General features: G+C 39.6%; 1 protein-coding gene across 1 annotated transcript in view; it reads left to right on the forward strand.

The window, feature by feature from the left end:
- The first annotated feature begins 15,349 nt into the window (after positions 1–15,349).
- The window catches only part of Ube2u (ubiquitin conjugating enzyme E2 U), a 67,506-nt gene continuing 61,763 nt past the window's right edge, over positions 15,350–21,092 (forward strand). The window contains exons 1-3 of the mRNA XM_051156912.1: positions 15,350–15,574; positions 17,795–17,876; positions 18,850–18,942. Of these exons, the coding sequence (XP_051012869.1) occupies positions 15,509–15,574; positions 17,795–17,876; positions 18,850–18,942 (241 nt within the window). The 5' untranslated portion in view covers positions 15,350–15,508. The remainder of the gene's footprint in view (positions 15,575–17,794; positions 17,877–18,849; positions 18,943–21,092) is intronic.

Consider the following 21,092-nt stretch of genomic DNA (forward strand, 5'->3'; position numbering starts at 1 on the left):
TTATAAATGCTGTGCCTCTCGACAGATGGCATTTTCCGGTGGGGAAATGAAAAGAGACCCTGTTCTCCTAAAACACTTCAGCACATGTAGCGTCCCTGGTGGACCCTGCACACCTTCATCACAGACACCTCCAGCATCTTCCCCTAACATGATTTGAGCATGACTTTCATAACTTTGATTGTGGGGGCTTGAATGCCAGCCTGTCATAGGAAAGAAATTGGGTGCTTTTTAATGGCCAAGTTCCAAAACAAGTAAGTGGCTTTTATCAAGTTATTACACAATTCCCACTAAAGAAGAGAAAAAAAAGTACCATGGAACTGAAGCTCCCATGACAAACCAAGCCAGTTTGCTCGGGACTCTTCCAGGGTTGGCACTGCCAAGTCTTTTGTCCCAGGCACAGCAGGGTCATACCAGCCAAAGCAAAGATGGCCAAATAAAGGCCAGTGTGTGTTGGTTCTGAGGTCTTCTGTTATTCATATTTAGCTCTAAATAAAGATTAGGGGTCTTGCATCTCAGGTGTCTCAACAGCAAAAGGTCAAGTTACGTTGTTAAATAATTCTGAAATCCGGGGGCTCCAACTTTGAAAAGAAGAGCAAGTGTGCCTTCAGCTGAGGCTTTTTATTAGTGAAAATAAATGTTTTAAATGAGAAATTTCAAGAATTCAAGCCACTGAGTTTGGCTGCCCACCTCTTTCTTCCTGTTTGATCTTTGAAGATTAGCATTCGGTACTTTTCGTGACATTTATATTGAGGAAGGAATATAAGATTATTAAAAGCAGAGAAACTCAATATTGGGAACGCACATCAAAAGGTCTTCAAGACAAAGAAGAGATCATCTGATTTGAAACCCGTGACTAGAAGCATGTGTGCTGCACTTAGTTTTCTGGTTAACAGCGTATCATACGTCAAAATATGATCTAAAACACGTCTCACAGCTGAGCTGACATTTGGCGTCCCTCCATCTCCTTGTGCTCTTGAGGATGGGGGTTCAAATCCAAACGAGGTTAGCACTTTGTACTGGGACATATTCCTGGTGGATGAGGAAAACAGTCTTTTCGTTGAGGCAAAATGAAAACATCTGTTCAAGTCCTGAGGGAAAGAATTATTTTTAAAAAGGAAGGGGGGATGGGATGCCTGGTTTCAAAGCTGGAGACAGCCTCAGTAACATTGCATACGTCAAACAATTACACAGTCTGATGCCAGGCTCACCAAGGATGATGAAAATTTGTATGTGAGCTCTAGCTGATCTTGAATTTTAAAGATTGCTTGTTCATATTTATCCCCTTACCTTGGCCAAAGTGAAGTGGGAATAGCTACTCACTGGTTTCAGGTTCTTTTTGCAGCAAACCGGGATAAACACAGGTCAGTAAGGGGCCAGTTTTCCATGATACAATATTTCTTGCTCAACAGTTGTGTCCTCTGGATAGATGCTGTATTTATTCAATATTGATGCAATATGAAATAAAGTTGAACATCCTTGATCCAAAAATCCAAAATATGAAGGTCTTCAAAATCTGAAACTTTCTGAGTTGCTAGCTTCAGATCTTGGTGTATTTTGGACTTCAGACTTGGGGACTAGAAGTGCTCACCCAGCACAGTACATAATAAATGTTCCAAGGTCAGAAAAACTTGGAAACCAGTTCTACCCCTAATTTCAGATGCAGCATGCACAAACTGCATATAACTTAGCATCTCAACATAGCATCCACTGATTACAACAGTTCCATCAACATGATCTCAGCATAGCTTGATGTCATTATCTGCTCAGGGTCTCACAGAGTGCTGGATGTTATGATCTGGAATTCTAGTTCCCTTCCAAACTTAGGAGATTGTGGCAGAACTCCGTGTTTTGCAGTTGGTGGATAGATACTCTGAGTCTCTATTGCTGCTGGCCTTTTGCTCCTTGCAGCTCTTGGATGCTGCCCACACCATCACATGGCCTCTTCCATTTCCAATGTAGCACGAGAGAATCAACCTGTCATGCGTGGATTCCCTTGCGTCTTATGAACCACTGACTTCTGGAAGGCCTTAGACTCACTAGTGCTCACTTGAGTTGGTTACGCTCACACCACAAAATTTCCTCCTCTCAAAAGCAAATGTTCACTTAAGTGTAGAACAAAACCCATCATATCCCCCAGTCTGAAGATGGTGCAAGGGGTGTGTGCATACGTGCTGCGTGCATGTGTGTTCGTGTGTGTGTGTGTGTGTGTGTGTGTGTGTGTGTGTGTGTGCGTGTCTTAGTGTCTATGCCTGTCATAAAAGTAAAACCTTTCAAACCCATAGGCCCATTTTTAGGAGGAAAAGACAAAAGTAAAACTCTGAGACGCCCTTACTTAAATCTCCTTTCCACCCGATGGGATGAAAATACTAAAATAAAACATATGATAAACTATTCTCAATGGCTAAGCATTTTAAGCCATATATATATATATATATATATATACATATATATATACATACATACGTATGTTACAGAAATCAGAGACCGTCCTTAATGAATAGATAATGTTCAATCAGGACTCACCTTTAGTTCCAAGTTGGAGATGGACACTGTTCCACACAGTGATGGTCTGCCTTTCCTGGATGGACAATTTCGTGAGATAGAAGCTCCAAAAGCTACAGGCTGGCCCCACCTGCTTTTCCTGCTCTCCTGCCAATCTCTAAGCTTCTGCTAAGAGCCATCTCCCTACCTATGAGACCACCCAGTCTTCCCACATTCTCTTCCAGGGTCTAGCCTGGTGAAATACCCCTACTACCACTCAATGCTCATTTGCTGCAACCTATTAGATTTAGCCTGGGTCCCATAACTAGTGCAACAGCTTTATCTGGTCTTTCCCGTATTTTATTGTAGGGGAGCTCTAGGTTTGGCTAATTGCCTGCCAATCCACAGTACTCTTCCATGTCATATCCAAACTTTCCCCTCAGACCTTTCTATGCTCACACTCCCAACTTAGAACAGGAAGCACATCCTGTACACCAGGTCAGCCCGCTCTGTCCATATGACTTCATTCCACCCAAGCTATTTTCAACCTCTAGACCCAACACATCTTATCTTTCCCAGAAACTTACTTCATCCATTAAAAAAAGACCTTAGAACTAACAGAGGAAATCCACATGCCCAGATCTCATTGCAAGAATACCAACAACATGAAATACCAAGCCAGCATCTTCTCTCTAAGACCTACCAGTCCTATAGAACTACTTGCCAATGGTAATTACCTAGATGAATTCCAGGATACTGAATTTAAAAGAATCATAATCCTCATCAAAGGATTCAAGGAATTTAAAGATAACACAAAGAAACAACTCAGTGAAATCAAGGAGAAAGAGCTAAAAGAGAATGAATGCCTGAGTGATGCCCAAGAAAACATAAGTATAAGGTTGATGGAAATGACAAAACAGTTCAAGACTTGAGAATGGAATTCAATCAGGAGATGAAAACATTGCAGAGGACTGAAACAGAAATGGAGATGGAAAAAAAAAAAAAAAAAAACAATATACCAACTAGAAAATTCAAAGGAAAGCCTTACAAGTAGAATGCATCAAACGGGAGACAGAATATCAAAATATCAAAATAAAGGGTCTAGGCAGTAGTTCTCAACCTGTGGGTGGCAATTTCTTTGGGAGGCCAAACGACCCTTTCACTGTCAGAAACCATGAAATGCTGATGGTTTGAGGAACTGAGACACTGTTCCTCAATCCATGCCTGGCAGGTCCCCCCACACGCAGATACACATGCATAACAACAGCATCATGCCAACCCATCCCATACACCTAAAACAAATACAAGTGTATGAGACAGGGTTGGTGCCATAAGGTACCTACAGCAGACAAGTCACACATGTAGAGAGTGTCTACTGAGTTAGAACCAGCAGTATTGGAGGTAAAAACAACACTGCATGAACTATAATTACTGGGTAAATGTAAAATCATGTACCTGTAAAATCATCAACTACTGCAGTGTGTGTGTGTGTGTGTGTGTGTGTGTGTGTGTGTGTGTGTGTGTGTGTATGTGTGTGTGTACCAGTCTAACTTAGTCTGGATCCTACTTGGTCTTTTTATATTTCAGCTGAGGCTGGCGTGAATATTGCCCCCTTGTGATGGTAACAGGTATGTAAACACACACAGAGAGAGAGAGAGAGAGAGAGAGAGAGAGAGAGAGAGAGAGAGAGAGAGAGAGGGAATGGTAAATCACAGGAAGCCCTAATGAACTGTATTGACTGAACTATGTCATGTATCAGCTTCTGTGTCGTTAAGGCTATTGTTATGTATCATTTTCATTAGAAAGCCATTGCATGACAATGGATCATCTAGAAAAGAATGTTAATGAAAAAATATCTCAGCAAACTGTCTTTGTCATCTCATTTGCCAAGTTATTAACCTGCACTCCCTGTATACACAGGTAAACTGATTTTATTCCTCAAGTCTCTGATGGTGTTGAAGACCAAATAGTTTAGTTTTACTATTAAGCTTAGTTGTATAGGGGCTAAGATGTTTTTAGGTCTAGATAGATATTTTAAGTTGATAATGATGAGATATGATAGATATTAAATTACATTCAGAATTTTAGATGCACCAAGATAGGAAAGTTTTTTCTTCAAAGCTGCCAAATACAAATAGCCAAAACACTAAGAATGGAACATTTATATCATTTCTGATTGTTTCATGGTTCTTCTTGCTGTAGGTAGTTTATTGTATATATGTGTAGTATATAAATGTATATGTAAAAAATAAAAAATATTTAATAAAAATACATTAAAATTATTTAAACTTGTAAAGAGCTATTATTTAATATAAATTCACTAAAGCTATTTGAAAGACAAAAAAAAGAAAAAATATGTAGTGAGGATATTTTACAGTAGGGTTTTACCTCAATAATTACAGGAGGAATTGAGAAACTAAAATGTGTTATTTGTTGTGAAGTTCTATCAGCTGAATCTATGAAGTGGAACAAACTAAAATGCCCTTCTGATAGCAAGCATCCAAGGTTTGGGAGCAAGGACACCAACTATTTTAGAAGCAAAGCTGATAGACTCAAGAAAGCCAAACTTGACACTAGCGGCAAGTACCGCAAACAAAACAAAGCAGCCACTGACGTTTCATATTTGATCGTGCTCAGAGTCACCAGAGCCATGAAACCTCATACCATTGCTGAGGATTTACTGTTGCCAGAAGCCAAAGATATTGTTTGAGTTATGATCAGAGACAAATTTGTTACACAATTGAGTGTAATTTCCTTATCTAACAACACTGCAGAATAGGACATGTTTCTTGGTTTTTTAAAATATTTGTTTTATGTATATGAATGCACTATCGGCATGTACACCTACATGCCAGAAGAGGGAATCATATCATAGTATAGATGGTTGTGAGCCATCTTGGGATTGCTGGGAATTGAACTCAGGACCTCTGGAAGAGCAGACAGTGCTTTTAACCACTGTCCATATGTCCAGTGCCTCTGCTGATATTCTTGATCAGGTAATCCTGGAAATTAAATCTGTTCCACTTCCAATATTTAATATCCATCTTGATAAATCTATAGATGCTTCAAGCCATTCACAGTTACTGGTTTATGTGAGGCATGTTAATGATGGTGACTTTAAAGGTGAGTTTCTTTTCTCCACACCTCTTGAGACAACTACTGCACATAACATACTTATCACCGTTGGTTGGCTCATTTCTAAAAGAGCACAAGATCTCTTGGGGAAAGGTCTGTGGGGTTTGCATATACGGCGCTCCAGCTACACTAGGGTGTTGATCTGGATTTCAACATTTGGTACCAGATGAGCCAACAGAATTCACCAGAATTCACTGTACAATTATTGGCAAATACTAGCAATTAAGACACTGCCACAGCGTTACAAGAAGTGTCATAAGTTCCATCAAAATTTGTAAAGGTGAGCACTCTCGTTGTCACTGTGAAATGATCTGGATGGTTGTCAAGGGGGAAAAAAATTTTAAACATGTTCTTGAGCTTCGTGATGAACTCAAAACATTTTTTTAACCAAAAAACAAAACCATATTTCAGAGCACTTTTCAGCGATAAAAGTGAATTACAAAAAAACAACTTACTTGGTTGACATCTTTGCCATTTGAATGAGTTGAATTTATCACTGCAAGGACCAAATGCAACATACCTTGGTTTGTCTGAAAAAATCTGATCATTCCAAATGAAACTGCACTTTGGGGGGGAAAGGATGAAAATAAAATTTGCATGTTGCTTACATTATCTGCTTTCTTTGAAGGACATGACACTGAATCAGACAAAAGGACTATGGTGATCATTTCTGTGAAAGAACACTTGTATATGCATATAGATAAAATTTCATCATATTTTCCAATTTTACCTGACACACCATTTGCACTTTCCAGAAGCCCATTCACAGTCAAAGTTGATGCTTCTAAGATAGCACAAGAGGACTGTACTGAGCTTACTAACAATGATGCAGTGAGAGTTGATTTCTCTACAATGCCAGGTAGAAAATCCAGGATTAAGTGTTTGTAGTCATATCCTGTTCTGAGACTTTGTTGCACCTTCTTCTTTCATTTCCAAAAACACATCTCTATGAAACAGGGTTTCTAGCTTGTTGGTTATGAAATCTAAATATGGATGAAGATTTGTTGTGGAACATGATCTTCGCTGTGCTCTTGCAAAGACTACCCTGAGAACTTCAGATCTGGTGAGGAAGAACCAATCCCAGTCTTTGCACTGACCTTGCAAAGGATTTTCACTCATACTGTCATAAAATATAGTGATGTAATTTACTGTTGTTGTATTGAGACTGTTATCAGAGAGGGACAAGATGGCGGCACACAATATATACCATGTCTAGAGAAAAGAGGAGCAAAGGCTGGGAAATGGACTGACCAACCTCCCACTTCATCGCAAATGGACAACTCCCAGTTCGGAAAGCACAAACTTTGAACACCCTGCACTCCTCTGAATATTGAAGAGTGAAGAGCCCCTGGATAACAGAGCTATTACTCCAAAACACAGTCTTGGGGACTTCTCAGACTGAACAATTGAGAAGGTTCAGAAGAAGCCCCCATGTCCACCCCATGGTGGCTGCACATACCCCAAGTTTGGGAGTCACACCCTGAGCATCCTGTACTCCTCCAAATACTGGAGGGAGTGCAGGCCCCATGGGGAGCAGAGGTTCAGAAGCTCAACAATGCTCATGACCAGACAGGCTGCCGGTGCAAATCCCACTCTTGGGGACTTCTCAGACTGAACAATTGGTATGGATAAGAAGAAGTCCCCTCAGGGTTGGAGATATGGCTCAGAGGTTAAGAGCACTATCTGGTCTTCAAAAAGTCCTGTGTTTAATTCCCAGAAAGCACATGGTGGCTCACAACCATCTGCAATGTGATCTGATGCCCTCTTCTGGCCTGCAGGTGTACATGTAGGCAGAGCACTGCATACATAATGAATAAAAAAATTTTTTTAAAGAAGAAGAAGCCCCCATCCCCACCCCCACCCCCACTGTAGCTGGACTTTCTTCACCATTGGGAATCACACACTCCAAACATTCTGCACTCTTCTGAGCACTAGAGCAGGTAGTCCCCCTGTGGAACAAAGGATCAATGCACTGGAAACAACACAGCATTTTCTTCTACTCTGTGGCTGACTCCTTTGAGGAGAACAAGTAGTCAGAGGAACTCTACTAAATTCCAGATCCAACATGGCAGAGCTTAGATGAATCTAGCTCCAGGAGGACAGTGTCTGCCAACCCAGTAAATGAAGCAACTACTTTCCAAAGGTACTCACCCCCCATGACTGCCAGCTTAGAAATCCCAAGCTCCCTCAGCAGATGCCTAAAGGAAAGGATAAGAAGACAAACAAAACTGAAGACAACGTGGCTCCAACAGAAAGCCCAGACAACAACAGATACTCTAATGCAGCTGAATCTCATGAAAATGACATGAAAGCTATGCTTATACAATTATTTGAGCATTATAAAGAGGAAATGAATAGATCCTTCCAAGAACTCCAGGAAAATACAAACAAACAAATAGAGGCCATTGAGGAGAAACAGGAAACCACAGTCAAACAGGCAAAGCAAATACGTAAAGCTGTTCAAAATATGAAAACAGAATTAGAAGCAATTAAGAAAATGCAAATCAAGAAGACTCTTGAAATGGAACAGTTAGAGAAGAAATCAGGAATCCAACAGACAAGTATAACCAACAGAATTCAACACATGGAGGAGAGACTCTCAGAGGATGAAGAGACAATAGAAGAAATTGATATGGCTCTCAAAGAAAATATTAAAACATAAAAATTCATGACACAAAGCATCCAAGAAATCGATGACACCATGAGAAGGCATAACCTCGGGATTATAGGAGTAGATGAAAAGGAAGATGCCAGGTTCCAAGTACCAGAAAATGTTTTTAAGAAAATCATAGAAGAAAATTTCCTCAACCTAAAGAAAGAGATACCCTTGACCATACAAGAAGCTACAGAACACCAAATAGGCTAGACCAGAAAAAAAAAATTCCTCCTGCTACATAATAATCAAAACACTAAATCTGCAGAACAAAGAAAAGATATTAAAAGCAGCAAGGGGAAAAGCCATAACATAGAAAGACAGACCAATCAGAATTACTCCTGATTTCTCAACAGACCATGAAAGCCAGAAAGGCCTGGGATAAGGTCATCCTGACACTAAGAGACCAGAGATGCCAACCCAGACTACTATGTCCACCAAAACTTTCAATCACCAAAGATGGAGAAAACAAGATATTCCATGACAAAACCAAATTTAAACAATATCTAAACACCAACCCAGCTCTACAGAAGATAGTAGAAGGAAAACTGCAACACAATGAGGTCAACTACACCCAAGAAAATACAGTATATAGATAATCTCACAACAGCCAAACCAAAACAGGCACAGCCACACACAATCACCACTAACTACACAATAAAAAGATCCAACAATCTCTGGTCACTAATACCTCTCAACATCAATTGCCTCAACTCCTCAATAAAAAGACACAGACTTGGGGCTGGAGAGATGGCTCAGCGGTTAAGAGCACTGACTGCTCTTCCAGAGGTCCTGAGTTCAATTCCCAGCAACCACATGGGGGCTCGCAATCATCCACAATGAGATCTGGTGCCCTCTTCTGGCCTACAGTACATGCAGGCATAATACTGTATACATAATAAATAAATAAATATTTTTTAAAAAAAGACACAGACTAACAAAATGGAGGCAGAAACAAGATCCAACATTCTGCTGCATTCAAGAAACACACCTCAGCAACAAAGGTAGACATTACCTGAGAGTAAAGGGCTTGAAAAAGATTTTCCAAGTGAACAGACCCATGAAGCAAGCAGGAGTAGTCATTCTAATATCTGATAAGTAGATTTTCAATTAAAATTGATCAAGAAATATGGAGAAGGACACTTTGTTCTCATCAAAGGAAAAATCCACCAAGAGGACATTAAAATCCTGAATATCTATGCCCCAAATGATAGGGCATCCACATTCATAAAGGAAACACTATTAAATATTAAATCACACATTGATCCCAACATAATAATAGTGAGAGACTTCAACACCCTATTCTCACCAATGGACAGCTCTTCAAGGAAGAAAATAAATAGAGAAATAAGCTAACAGAGGTCATAAATCAAATGAACCTAACAGACATCCACAGAACTTTTCACCCAAATACAAAATAATATACCTTCTTCTCCACACCACATGGAACCTTTTCCAAAATTGACCATATACTCAGTCACAAAGCAAGCCTCAACAGATACCCAAAAATTGAAAAAAAAATCCCCTGCATTTTATCAGACCACCATGGTCTAAAGCTGAACATCAACAACAATAAAATTAACAAAAAGCCTATAAACACATGGAAACTGAACAATGTTTTACTCAATGACAACTGGGTCAGATATGAAATAAAGAAATTAATACTGATTTACATTCAGAATTTTAGGTGTACCAAAATAGGAAAGACGTTTTCTGCAAGGCTGTAAAATACAAATAGCCAAAAACACATTTATATAATTTCCTATTGTGTCATGGTTCTTCTTGCTATAGGTAGTCTATTGTATATATGTGTAATAATATAAATATATATGTAAAAAGTACAACTGTTTAATTAAGAAAAAAGAACAAAAAAGTAAGTGAATGATGGTAGAAAAAAGAAATTAAAGACTTCCTAGAATTAAATGAAAATGAAGACACAACATATCGAAACCTTTGGGACACAATGAAAGCAGTGCTAAGAGCAAAGTTCATAGCATTAAGTGCCTTCATAAAGAAATTGAAGACATTGCATAGAAACAACCTAATGAAACACATGATAATCCTAGGGGGAAAAAAGCAGACACACCCAAGAGAAGTAGACAGCTGGAAATAATTAAACTCAGAGCTGAAATGAATAAATTAGAAACAAAGAAAACAATTCAAAGAATCAATAAAACCAAGAGCTGGTTCTTTGAAAATATCAACCAGATAGACAAACCCTTAGCCAAACTAACTAAAAGACAAAGGGAGAGTACCCAAATTAACAAAATTAGGAATGAAACTGGAGTCATAACAATGGATACCAAAAAATCCAAAGAATCATTAGGTCTTACTTCAAAAGCCTATGTGCCACAAAATTTGAAAATATAAATGATATGGACAATTCCCTTGATAAATTCCACTTACCAAAGTAGAATCAAGACCAAGTAAACAAATTAAATAGGCCTATATCTCCTAAGGAAATAGAAGCAGTCATCAAAAGTCTTCCAACCACAAAAAGCCCAGGGCCAGGTGGATTCAGTGCGGAATTCTACCAGACCTTCAAAGAAGAACTAATACCCATACTCCTCAAACCATTCCACAAAATAGAAACAGAAGGATCACTACCAAACTCATTCTATGAAGCCACAGTCACCTTAATACCACACAAAGACCCAACAAAGAAAGAGAATTTCAAACCAATTCCCCTTATGAACATAGATGCAAAGAAATACTTTATAAAATACTTGCAAACCAAAAGTCCAAGAACACATAAAAAATCTCATCCTCCATGACCAAACAGGCATCATCTCAGGCATGCATGGGTGACTCAATATATGAAAATCCATCAATGTAATCAACCATATGAACAACTAAAGAAAAATTCATGATCATCTCTTTAGATGCTAAAAAAGCATTTGACAAAATCCAACACCCTTTCATGTTAAAAGTCTTAGAGAAATTGGGGGTACAAGGCATCACATACCTGAGCATAGTAAAGGCAATATACAACAAGCCTATAGCAAACATCAAACTCAATGGAGAGAAACTTAAATCAATTCTACTGAAATCAGGGACACGGCAAGGCTGCCCATTCTCTTGGGTTCTCTTCAATATAGTACTTGAAGTCCAAGCTGGAGCAATAAGACAGCTAAAAGAGATCAAGGGGATATAAATAGGAAAGAAAGAATTTAAAGTTCACTGCTCACAGACGATATGATAGTATACATCAGTGACCCCAAAAATGTAAGAACTCCTACCATTGATAAACACCTTCAGCAAAATGGGGGATACAAAATCAACTCGAAAAAGTCAGTAATCCTCCTGTATACTAATGGCAAATGAACTGAGAAGGAAATTAGGGAAACCACAAGTAATATAAAATATCTTGTTATAACTCTAACCAAGCAAGTGAACGACTTATATGAAAATATAATATAATATATTATATATAATATATATAATATAAAATATCTTGTTATAACTCTAACCAAGCAAGTGAATGACTTATATGAAAAAAAAAAAAAAACTTCAAGTCTCTGAAGAAATTGAAGAAGATATAAAAAAAAAAAAAAAAAAAAAAAAAATGGAAAGATCTCCCATGCTCATGGATTGGGAGAATCAACACAGTAAAAATGGCCATCTTACCAAAAGCAACCTACAGATTCAATGCAATCCCTATTAAAATACCTACGCAATTCTTTACAGACCTTGAAAGATCAATTCTTAATATCATATGAAAAAAAAACCAGAAGAGCTAAAACAATCCTGTACAATAAAAGATCTTCCAGTGGAATCTCCATCCCTGATCTCAAGTTGTACTATAGAATGACAGTAATAGAAATGGCATGGTACTGGCATAGAAATAGGCCAGTTGATCAATAGAACTGAATTGAAGACCCAGAAATACGTCCACACATCTATGGTCATTTGAATTTTGACAAAGAAGCCAAAACCATACAATGGAGAAAAGACAACAAATGGTACTGCTGTAATTGGATGTCTACTTGTAAAAAATGCAAATAGATCCATATTTATCACCCTATACACAACTAAAGACCAAGTGGATTAAAGAACTCAACATAAAACCAGACACATTAAATCTGTTAGAAGAAAAAATGAAGACGAGCCTATAGCTTATTGGCACAGGAGAGAACTTCATGAACAAAACACCAACACAGCTCAGGCCCTAAGGTCAACAATTAATAAATGGGACCTCATGAAAACGAAAAGTTTCTGTAATGCAAAGGACACTGTAGATAGAACAAAGCAATCGCGTACAAATTGGGAAAAGATCTTTACCAACCTTACTTCCAACAAAGGGATAATATCTAAAGTATATAAAGAACTCAAAAAATTAAACAACACCAAAACAAATAATAAAGTTTAAAAATGGGGTACAGAGCTAAACAGAGGATTCTGAACAGAGGAATATCGAATGGCTAAGAAACAAAGAAATGCTCAGCATCCTTAGTTATCAGGGAAGTGCAAATCAAAAGGACTCTGAGATTTTGTATTACACCTATCAGAATGGCTAAGATAAAAAAAACTCAAGTGACAACACATGCTGGTGAGGATGTGGAGAAAGGGGAACACTCCTTCATTACTGGTGGGAGTGCAAACTTGTACAACCATTTCGGAAGTCAATCTGGTGCTTTCTCAGAAATCTGGGAATAGTGCTACCTCAAGATCCAGCCATACCACTCCTGAGCATATACCCAAAAGATGCTCCACCATACAACAAGGACATTTGCTTAACTATGTTCATAGAAGCCTTATTCATAATAGCCAGAATCTGGAAAAAAGCTAGATATCCCTCAACCAAAGAATGGACAAAGAAACTGTGGCACATTTACACACTGGAATACTAGTCAGCTACTAAAGACAAGAATATTTTGAAATTTGTAGACAAATGGATGAAACTAGAAAGAGTAATCCTGAGTGAGTAACCCAGACCCAGAAAGACACGCATGGTATATACTCACTCTTCCAACTTTTTGTCTCCTTAGCTCCACCAGCTGTGGGTACTTTCTCATTTCCTTTACCTTCTTTTTGGTTGCTCTGGGGTTTGGGCCCACAACCCATCCTTCCTGCACTCTGCTTCTTCTTTGCTCTGTCGGCTCTGGTTCTCAACAAAGGATGGTTCTGCTCCATGGCTGCCCTCCTTACTACTCTCTTTTAGACATTAACCTCCTAGATGCTGAGGGCTAATTAAGCCCCCCAGGCATCCCTCATCTCTGCACATCTGTACCAAAGTCTTGCTTTGCTTGTAACGAAAACTTCTGCTGTTCTCTCTTTCATCCTGTTCAGTCTAACTCATTCAGCTATATCATGATGCCTTTTTTGGGCCACATGATTTGGAGGTGGGAATGCAGTGAGGAATAAGCACATCACCATTTAAATTCTAGTGAGAAAGAACATCAGTAATAACATGGCAATAGTACGTGAAGATGAGCCCAGGCTAAATCGGGCACAACTCATCTTGGTGGCTCAAAAAGGCTTTCAGGAGGAATGTAGATGCTTCTGATTTGTAGAAATTGATGATCAGAAAATAGCAAGGAAGGCCAGGCAGAGAGGACGGCTGGACACAGGCAGACTGGTACCTACAGGGAAAAGGCATGGCAGTTCTGAACCCGGGGTGCCTCAATGTGAAACAGGATGGGAAAACGGTAGGATAGTCAGTCGATGTTTAAAACACAAAATGGTCTGGGGAGTTAGCCAGGTCCCATTAAAGTATTTAAAGAAGGAATCACATGCTTGCATACTAGTTTAAATCTATGGCAAGTGGTGCTATGAGAAGATAGCCTGTGTCTAGGCAAAGTGACAAGATTGTTAGTACTGGGCTGAAGTTTGGTGAATGAAAGTCCTGAAGATGAAAAGAATTGGCTTTGCTTTCAACTACCCAGCCTGGAAGAGAGAGGAATAATTGGGAGTAGAAGCCTATCTGGGAAGCAGGAATGGTTTTAGTTTTAGAAATAGGATTTTGGAAGGTTTTGCAAAGGGCAGCCGGCTTTGGATACCAGTCATTTTTTTTTTTTAAGTATAATTCCCATTTTATTTGTCTGAGGCATTGTTTTTCTTCTGTTCTTCTGTCTTTACATGGACTCTGGTGCACTCATGGTGCAGCACCAGCAGGTCTTAACGGTGGTGGGGGAGGGGTGTTTGGTCCTTCTGGACTTCCTGACCACCTTGCTATGAATGGCACAGCTCTTAGAGTAATGCAGCTTGACACAGAGCTCGGGAAGCACAAAAGCGTCAAAGACGCTGGCTTCGGATATGTCCCTGACAGCAGTGGCTCTACAATGTTCCGAAAGACAAACTTCTTAATGGCCTTGTCCTTGGGCATGCACCGGGCACAGTGAATTGGCTGCACATGGCTGAAGCCCTTTTCAGCATAGTTTTTTCTCCTTTTGGGGGCGTCATCTTGGAGCCAAGACCTGAAAGAGCCTGTCATGTGTTTTTATTACCTGACAGTCCTTGACAATCAAAGAGAACTCCTCATGGCGGACGAGCACTCATGTGAAGCTTTTGTAATTGACAGTCCAAGTGCTGGGAGGCAGAGAAGACACTCTACAACAGCCTTGTCGGGTGCACTGAGGGGCGGAGGATACTGTCCTGGATGCTGACTTCATTGGCCATCCCCACTGAGACTGTTCATCGATTGGCTAAGATGACCTACAGTCCCGTTGCTGATTAGACTAGAGGCAGCGACCTTGTGCCCGCCTCCAGAAGCCTGTTGCTTGGCAACTGGTTTGCTTTCTCTCTCCCCCCCCCCAACACACACACACACACACACACACACACACACACACACACACACACACACACACACACACACACACACACACACACACACACACACACACACACACCTTCCCTCCTGTACTGACACAGGCTTCACCTGTAAGGTAGAAAGAGAACCTGGCCCGCGCTGCTTTGGGCTTGCACTTTTTCTAATCCCTCTTCGCCTGCCAACATCACCAGCTTCTCTCAAGTGGTTCACCAATTTTGTCTTGCAGTAGAGGCTGGCAGTGAGACAATACCGATAGGAAAGACCCCAGTCTTCCTTCAGGAAGTTCCGGCTGGGAGAAGTCAGGAAAAGAACGTCACTGTTAAATCCTAAGTATAGCAGTCATATAACCAGGGAGTGAGTAACCGTTAACCTGGGGTCAGAGGGTGACCGGAGACTCAGTCAAGAGCTCTGCCCTGAGTAACATTGAGGAGATCCGGGACAAGTGACAGCCCCTCCGCTGCCTCGCCATGCACTCCAGAGCTTACATCTTGCTGGAAAGCGAGTTTCGGCAGTTACAGCACAGCACACGTGAGGTAAGTGCGGGACACGGAGGGATCTGTTTCAAATAGTGATGCTGTTTAAGAAACAGGTTAGTCTGTGTTTATTCTGTAAACCATGACTTAATTAAACCAACTTTTTCACTATTACTGTCTACTGCTTCGAAGAAGTAATAACAATTTTAATTAAGTACATTGTGCGAGGCAATTTCTTGTGATCTGAAGCCCTGAATATCAGAGTGTGTCGAGCCGAGACTGGCAGATTCAGGTTGTACCCACTAATATTGTAAACTAAGTTGTACTTTGTTTTCTTACCAGCAAACTTAATGCGAGGATACAAGGCATGGGATAACAATTGAGATGTAATATGAATAAATTAATAAAACATATTTTTAAAAAACAAATGCAAAAAAAAAGAGTCAATATAGATTTGTCTCCAAGATCCACTACATCATTTCTTTCTTTTCTTTTTCTTTCTTTTTTGTTTTGTTTGTTGTTGTTTGTTTGTTTTGTTTTTCTGTTTTTTTTTTATTTGAGGGGTTTGTTGTTGTTTTGCTCTTGCTTTTGGTTTGTTTGTTTGTTTTGTTTTGTTTTTCAAGACAGGATTTCTCTATGTAACATCCCTGGCTATCCTGGAACTGACTTTGTAGACCAGGCTGGCCTCAGACTCACAGAGATCCACCTGCCTCTGCCTCCCGATTGCTGGGATTAAAGGCGTGCGCCGCCACCACCCAGCACACTACGATATTTTCTTATCCTTCGTTTTTTATTTATGTGCGCTACTGCATACTCTCTAGTACCTGTCTCTTTTGTCTTTGCCTTCTAATTTTAATACAGAAGAAAAAAAATACCCTTTGAAGTTATTGGCATTCATTTGCGCCATGGACTACTATATGGAAAATGAAGACTGAAGAATGAGAGAGATGAAGGGAAAGTACAATAAAAGCAAACCCAGAAGCACAGCCATGCAGAGAAGCGTGTGCACAGTGTTGCCAACGACAGACCTGCTGGTGGTGGTTCAGAGTCCATGATCTAGTTCACTCCCACTATAAACACATTTGAAAAGGACAAAAACCCTCCCTGGAGACACTTAGGATCTACTGTATAAACATCAGACACGGGGGTCTCGTGGCAAATACTACTTCTGTCCAGTCTACACGTTGTTGTGCTCTGGCATAACAAAGTGTGTTGATGGGTTGTGTCTGTACACACAGTGTATACAGAAGACAAATACAGTGCTCCCCTCGACAGTCACTTAGCACATTCATTCACTGTGCTGGCTCAGAAATATTCTGCTGGGGGCTGGAGAGATGGCTCAGAGGTTAAGAACACTGGCTGTTCTTCCAAAGGTCCTGAGTTCAGTTCCCAGCAACCACATGATGGCTCACAATCATCTATGATGAGATCTGGTGCCCTCTTTTGGCATGCAGGTGTACATGCAGGCACACACTATACATAATAATAAATAAATCTTAAAAAAAAAAAAAAGAAATATTCTGCTGAACTTACTCTGGTACACTGAGCATGGCTGCTAGGGTTTTCTGTGAAGCACATTCTTAACTCTTCATAGGCACACTATTTGAATGTGGGGAAACAGTTAATCTCGAAATTTTCATTTTATTAAATATGTTTTATAAAGTTTAATATGAAAAATGAAAAAAAAAATTAGTCCTACATCACGATTAACCAGGCCTAAAGTGAATACATTTCGCTGAACTTCCTCACAGTCAGAATGCCCGTTTTGAACAGATGCTGTCTGGCTTCATGTTGGGTTTTACACTTTCACTGTTGAACATATTTTTATGCACTTATGCATTACCAAACAAACAAAAACCCATAGCAGAGTTAGAACTATAACTCTCTCATAACACAAGAAAAAAATCCAAGTCATAAACACAGGTGATGTCCACGAGTCTGGAGCCTGTTAAGGGAGGTGTTCCTGAACCACACCTTCCATGTGGCATCCAAATCTTCTTCAGAAGCCCGCAGGAAACACACACTTCCTCTCATCTCCTAATAGGGATCATAAATGGCCCGTGTCCCACATACACTGTAGATACACAGCCCAGACTTGTATTTCCTGACATCTACCTTAAGACACACAACACCTTGCCATGTCAACAAATGTACCGTAAAGAAAAAAGTCAAAACTTTAAAATTCAATGTAACCCAGTATTTGACTTTCAAAACTATGATGCATATTTCAGATGGCATTTGTTTGTTTGTTTGTTTGTTTGCTTATTATTTTGATGACAGGGTATCACTGCTTTTCCTACAAGTGAAGACATGATGAGTTGGAGAGCTGTGATTAAAGGACTTCAGAACACAATTTGGGAAGGTTTGTGTTTTTTTTCTTAATCAACCTGTCTGGTGGGGGAGGGTCTAGGGTTCAAATTCAGGGCCTCACTCATATCCTTAAGTTTCTGTATTTTTAAGAAGCAAACACAATACAGTATATTTATCAAGACTGTCCCAACAGTCTTCATGAGATCAGAGAATACCTATCAAAAGTCCTGTTTTCCACAGTTATTTCTTGGCTTTCCTTTATGAGTTTCCCCTAAATTTCCAGAAGTCAATTCTTCAAGGAAACTGGCTTGCTATAAACTTTAATTTATTTCAGTTATTTATTTAAAAGAGATTCTTTGGATACAGTGAGTGAGATAAACACATAAAACAAGAATGACAGTGAAATATCTGTTGCTATGGATTTCGGAGAGAATTCCAAAGAAGTGAGGGCAACTAGCAGTCACACCTATAGGAGTCAGGACAGCTTTCTAAGGAAAGCAGTTGGCAAGATCTAAAGGAACATTCGTGCTACAGAAAGGAAGGGTTGCCACAGACCCTGAGAAGGGCAAGTTCAGCCATCATGAGAGAAGGTAGTGTGAAGGGGACAGGGGTTGTGAATGGACAGAACTGTGGGGAGACCTCATGCGGTCAGGTGGGAAAGGGTCTGGTCTGCAACACAGAATGCTTCGTGCACTGTGATGGGATTTAGGAAGTCACAGGAAGCACCTGAGGAGATGGCACTTACTGCCAAGCCTCATGACACGAGGTCCATCCCTGGAACCCATGTGGTAGAAAGCAATAACTAGCTCTGGCAAGTTTGTTACACACACACACACACACACACACACACACACACACACACACAGGTGCACAAAACAGAGAAACAAATAAATACATACTTATATACAGTAAACATTTAAAGAAAAATGACATTTATGAAAAAAATAAGAAATGTATGTAGGTTTAATTGTTGGAGAGCTGCAGTGTTCAATTGGGTGAAAGCATTGTTCATTTCTATATTGCAGGATGTATTTTCCACCTGACAATAAGTTTTACACAAGAGTACAACCTTTTTCCTCCAGTTGTGAAATTTATAACAATTCCTTTTCATCCAAACGGTAAGGACTAACTACATGATGCTCTTACTACTGTGGCTTTGTCTTTAGCAACTTATAATTAAAGTAAGAATACTCATTTCGGAAAACTTTAAAAGGCAGAAGACTTGGCAATCTCTTTGAATCCTGAGAGTTAATGAAACCATTTCCACTATTTTACCAAATCCGTTCTCATTTTTCTGTGTACACATTTTTCTTTTTTTTTTTAACATTTGTTTATTTATTTTTATGTATATGAGTGTTCTATCTGCATGTACACCTGGATACCAGAAGAGGGCACCAGATCTCATCATAAATGGTCATGAGCCACCATGTGGTTGCTGGGAATTGAACTCAGGACCTCTGGAAGAGCAGGCGGCACTCTTAACCACTGAGCCATCTCTCCAGCCCGTACACATTTTTCTACAGAGTACAGATGTTACATACAGTTTTGAATCTAGGTTTACTTTAAGTGGTATGGTCTTTTTTGCAGAATTTTACATTTCTTATTTTTAATAGTGTATGTATGTGGGGCGGGGTTGCATACGTGACTGTGGTGCTAGTGGAGGCCAGAAGAGGGTATTGGATCCCGAGGAGCTAGAGTTACAGGTAGTTATGAGTGACCCAGTGTGAGTTCTGAGAGCCAAACTCAGTAGTACCCTTAACCAAAGAGGACATCTCTCCAGCCCCTTTCCTGCATTCTTGTACATTCCGTAAAGGATCATTTTAAAGAGTTGAATAGAACGCATAATCCGTGCATCATCTGCTATTTTAGTTGAAAGTAATTTTTCACTTTATAAAAACAATATACCAGACAACTTACCCTTTGAGAAAGAAAATACATAGATTGCTGTGTTGCGTTACACATCAAGCAATTTCCTGAAGTCCTGCATTTTTTTAAATTGAATTCTACCAAAGAAGGCAATGAGGTGTTGCTGTTTGTGGGACTGTGTCGAAGCATTTCCATGACACTACTGAGAATCATGACATTTAACTGACATAAACCTTTAAAAACCTCTGTAGCTACGCACATTATGAACAAACAAAAAAGAAACATCACTACACTCTGCAAACTTGGAAATCACTTATGGTCCACAGGACAGAATATCTATACCACGTAAGGAATTCTTGTGAACTAGCAGAAAACATTGTGAAATCCACGAGCAAACACTGGGTAGAGGAAACAAAACAACAATTTCATTGTGAAGAAAATAGATGCAAATTAAGACACAAAATATTGTGATTCCTCACTTCTACTTAAAAGACATTAAAACTCAACTTTAGTAGGCTTGGGCAAACATTATTCCTTGACATGACGGTTACCTTTTAGGGAAGTTATTTGACAATTTCCAATCAGCTATAAAATACATACGCCCAGCCAGGTGTGGTGGCACACGTCTGTAATCCCAGCAGTTGGGAGGCAGAGGCAGGCGGATCTCTGTGAGTTTGAAGTCTGCCTGGTCTACAAAGGAAGTCCAAGACAGGGAAGGATACACAGAGAAACTCTGTCTTGAAAAAACAAACAAAAAAGTCCTTTCAGGCTAAAATTCTAGGTTTAGATTATTCTGTAGGCAAAGTAGCACAAGAGTAAGTTATATTGAAGGGTGTTCACTTGACCCCTAGCCTTGCTGCAGCCTCTCATATATACTTCAAATTACCACTGGGTCACTTAGCAATGAAAATGCTTTGTGTATGGTTTGTAAGTTATATTATTTCAAAACTAGTGACAAGGAAAAGACTGTACCAAATCAGAATGAATGCTGTTTTTTCTGAATAATTTTGACCGTCAGTTGAATCCATGGATTTTGAACCTATGCATGCAGGGAACATGCTATAATTACACTGTCTATTGACATGGGATTTTGTTTTATGTAAGAAGTTTTAAAGCAAAACTTCCTTCATCCTACATCTTTCCCCTATGTAAAAAATGGAAGCCTATCAAAGCTGGATTTTCTTGGTCACTGCAGCAGTGTTCTTAGAGTCATCATTGCTTCGCACATAGTAGGTGCTGGCATCTCTTTTTATAAACGTATCTGGGGGGCAAGCATTGCTGACCAGCCTGAAAATTCCTAAAACCCACATGGTGGAAGGAGAGAGCCAACTCCCACAAAATGTCCTCTGACCTCTAGGTACATATTGGAGTACATGTGTGTGTGCCCATGCACACGACACAC

The sequence above is a fragment of the Acomys russatus genome, chromosome 2, assembly GCF_903995435.1.
Source record: "Acomys russatus chromosome 2, mAcoRus1.1, whole genome shotgun sequence".
In the NCBI taxonomy this organism is placed as follows: domain Eukaryota; kingdom Metazoa; phylum Chordata; class Mammalia; order Rodentia; family Muridae; genus Acomys; species Acomys russatus.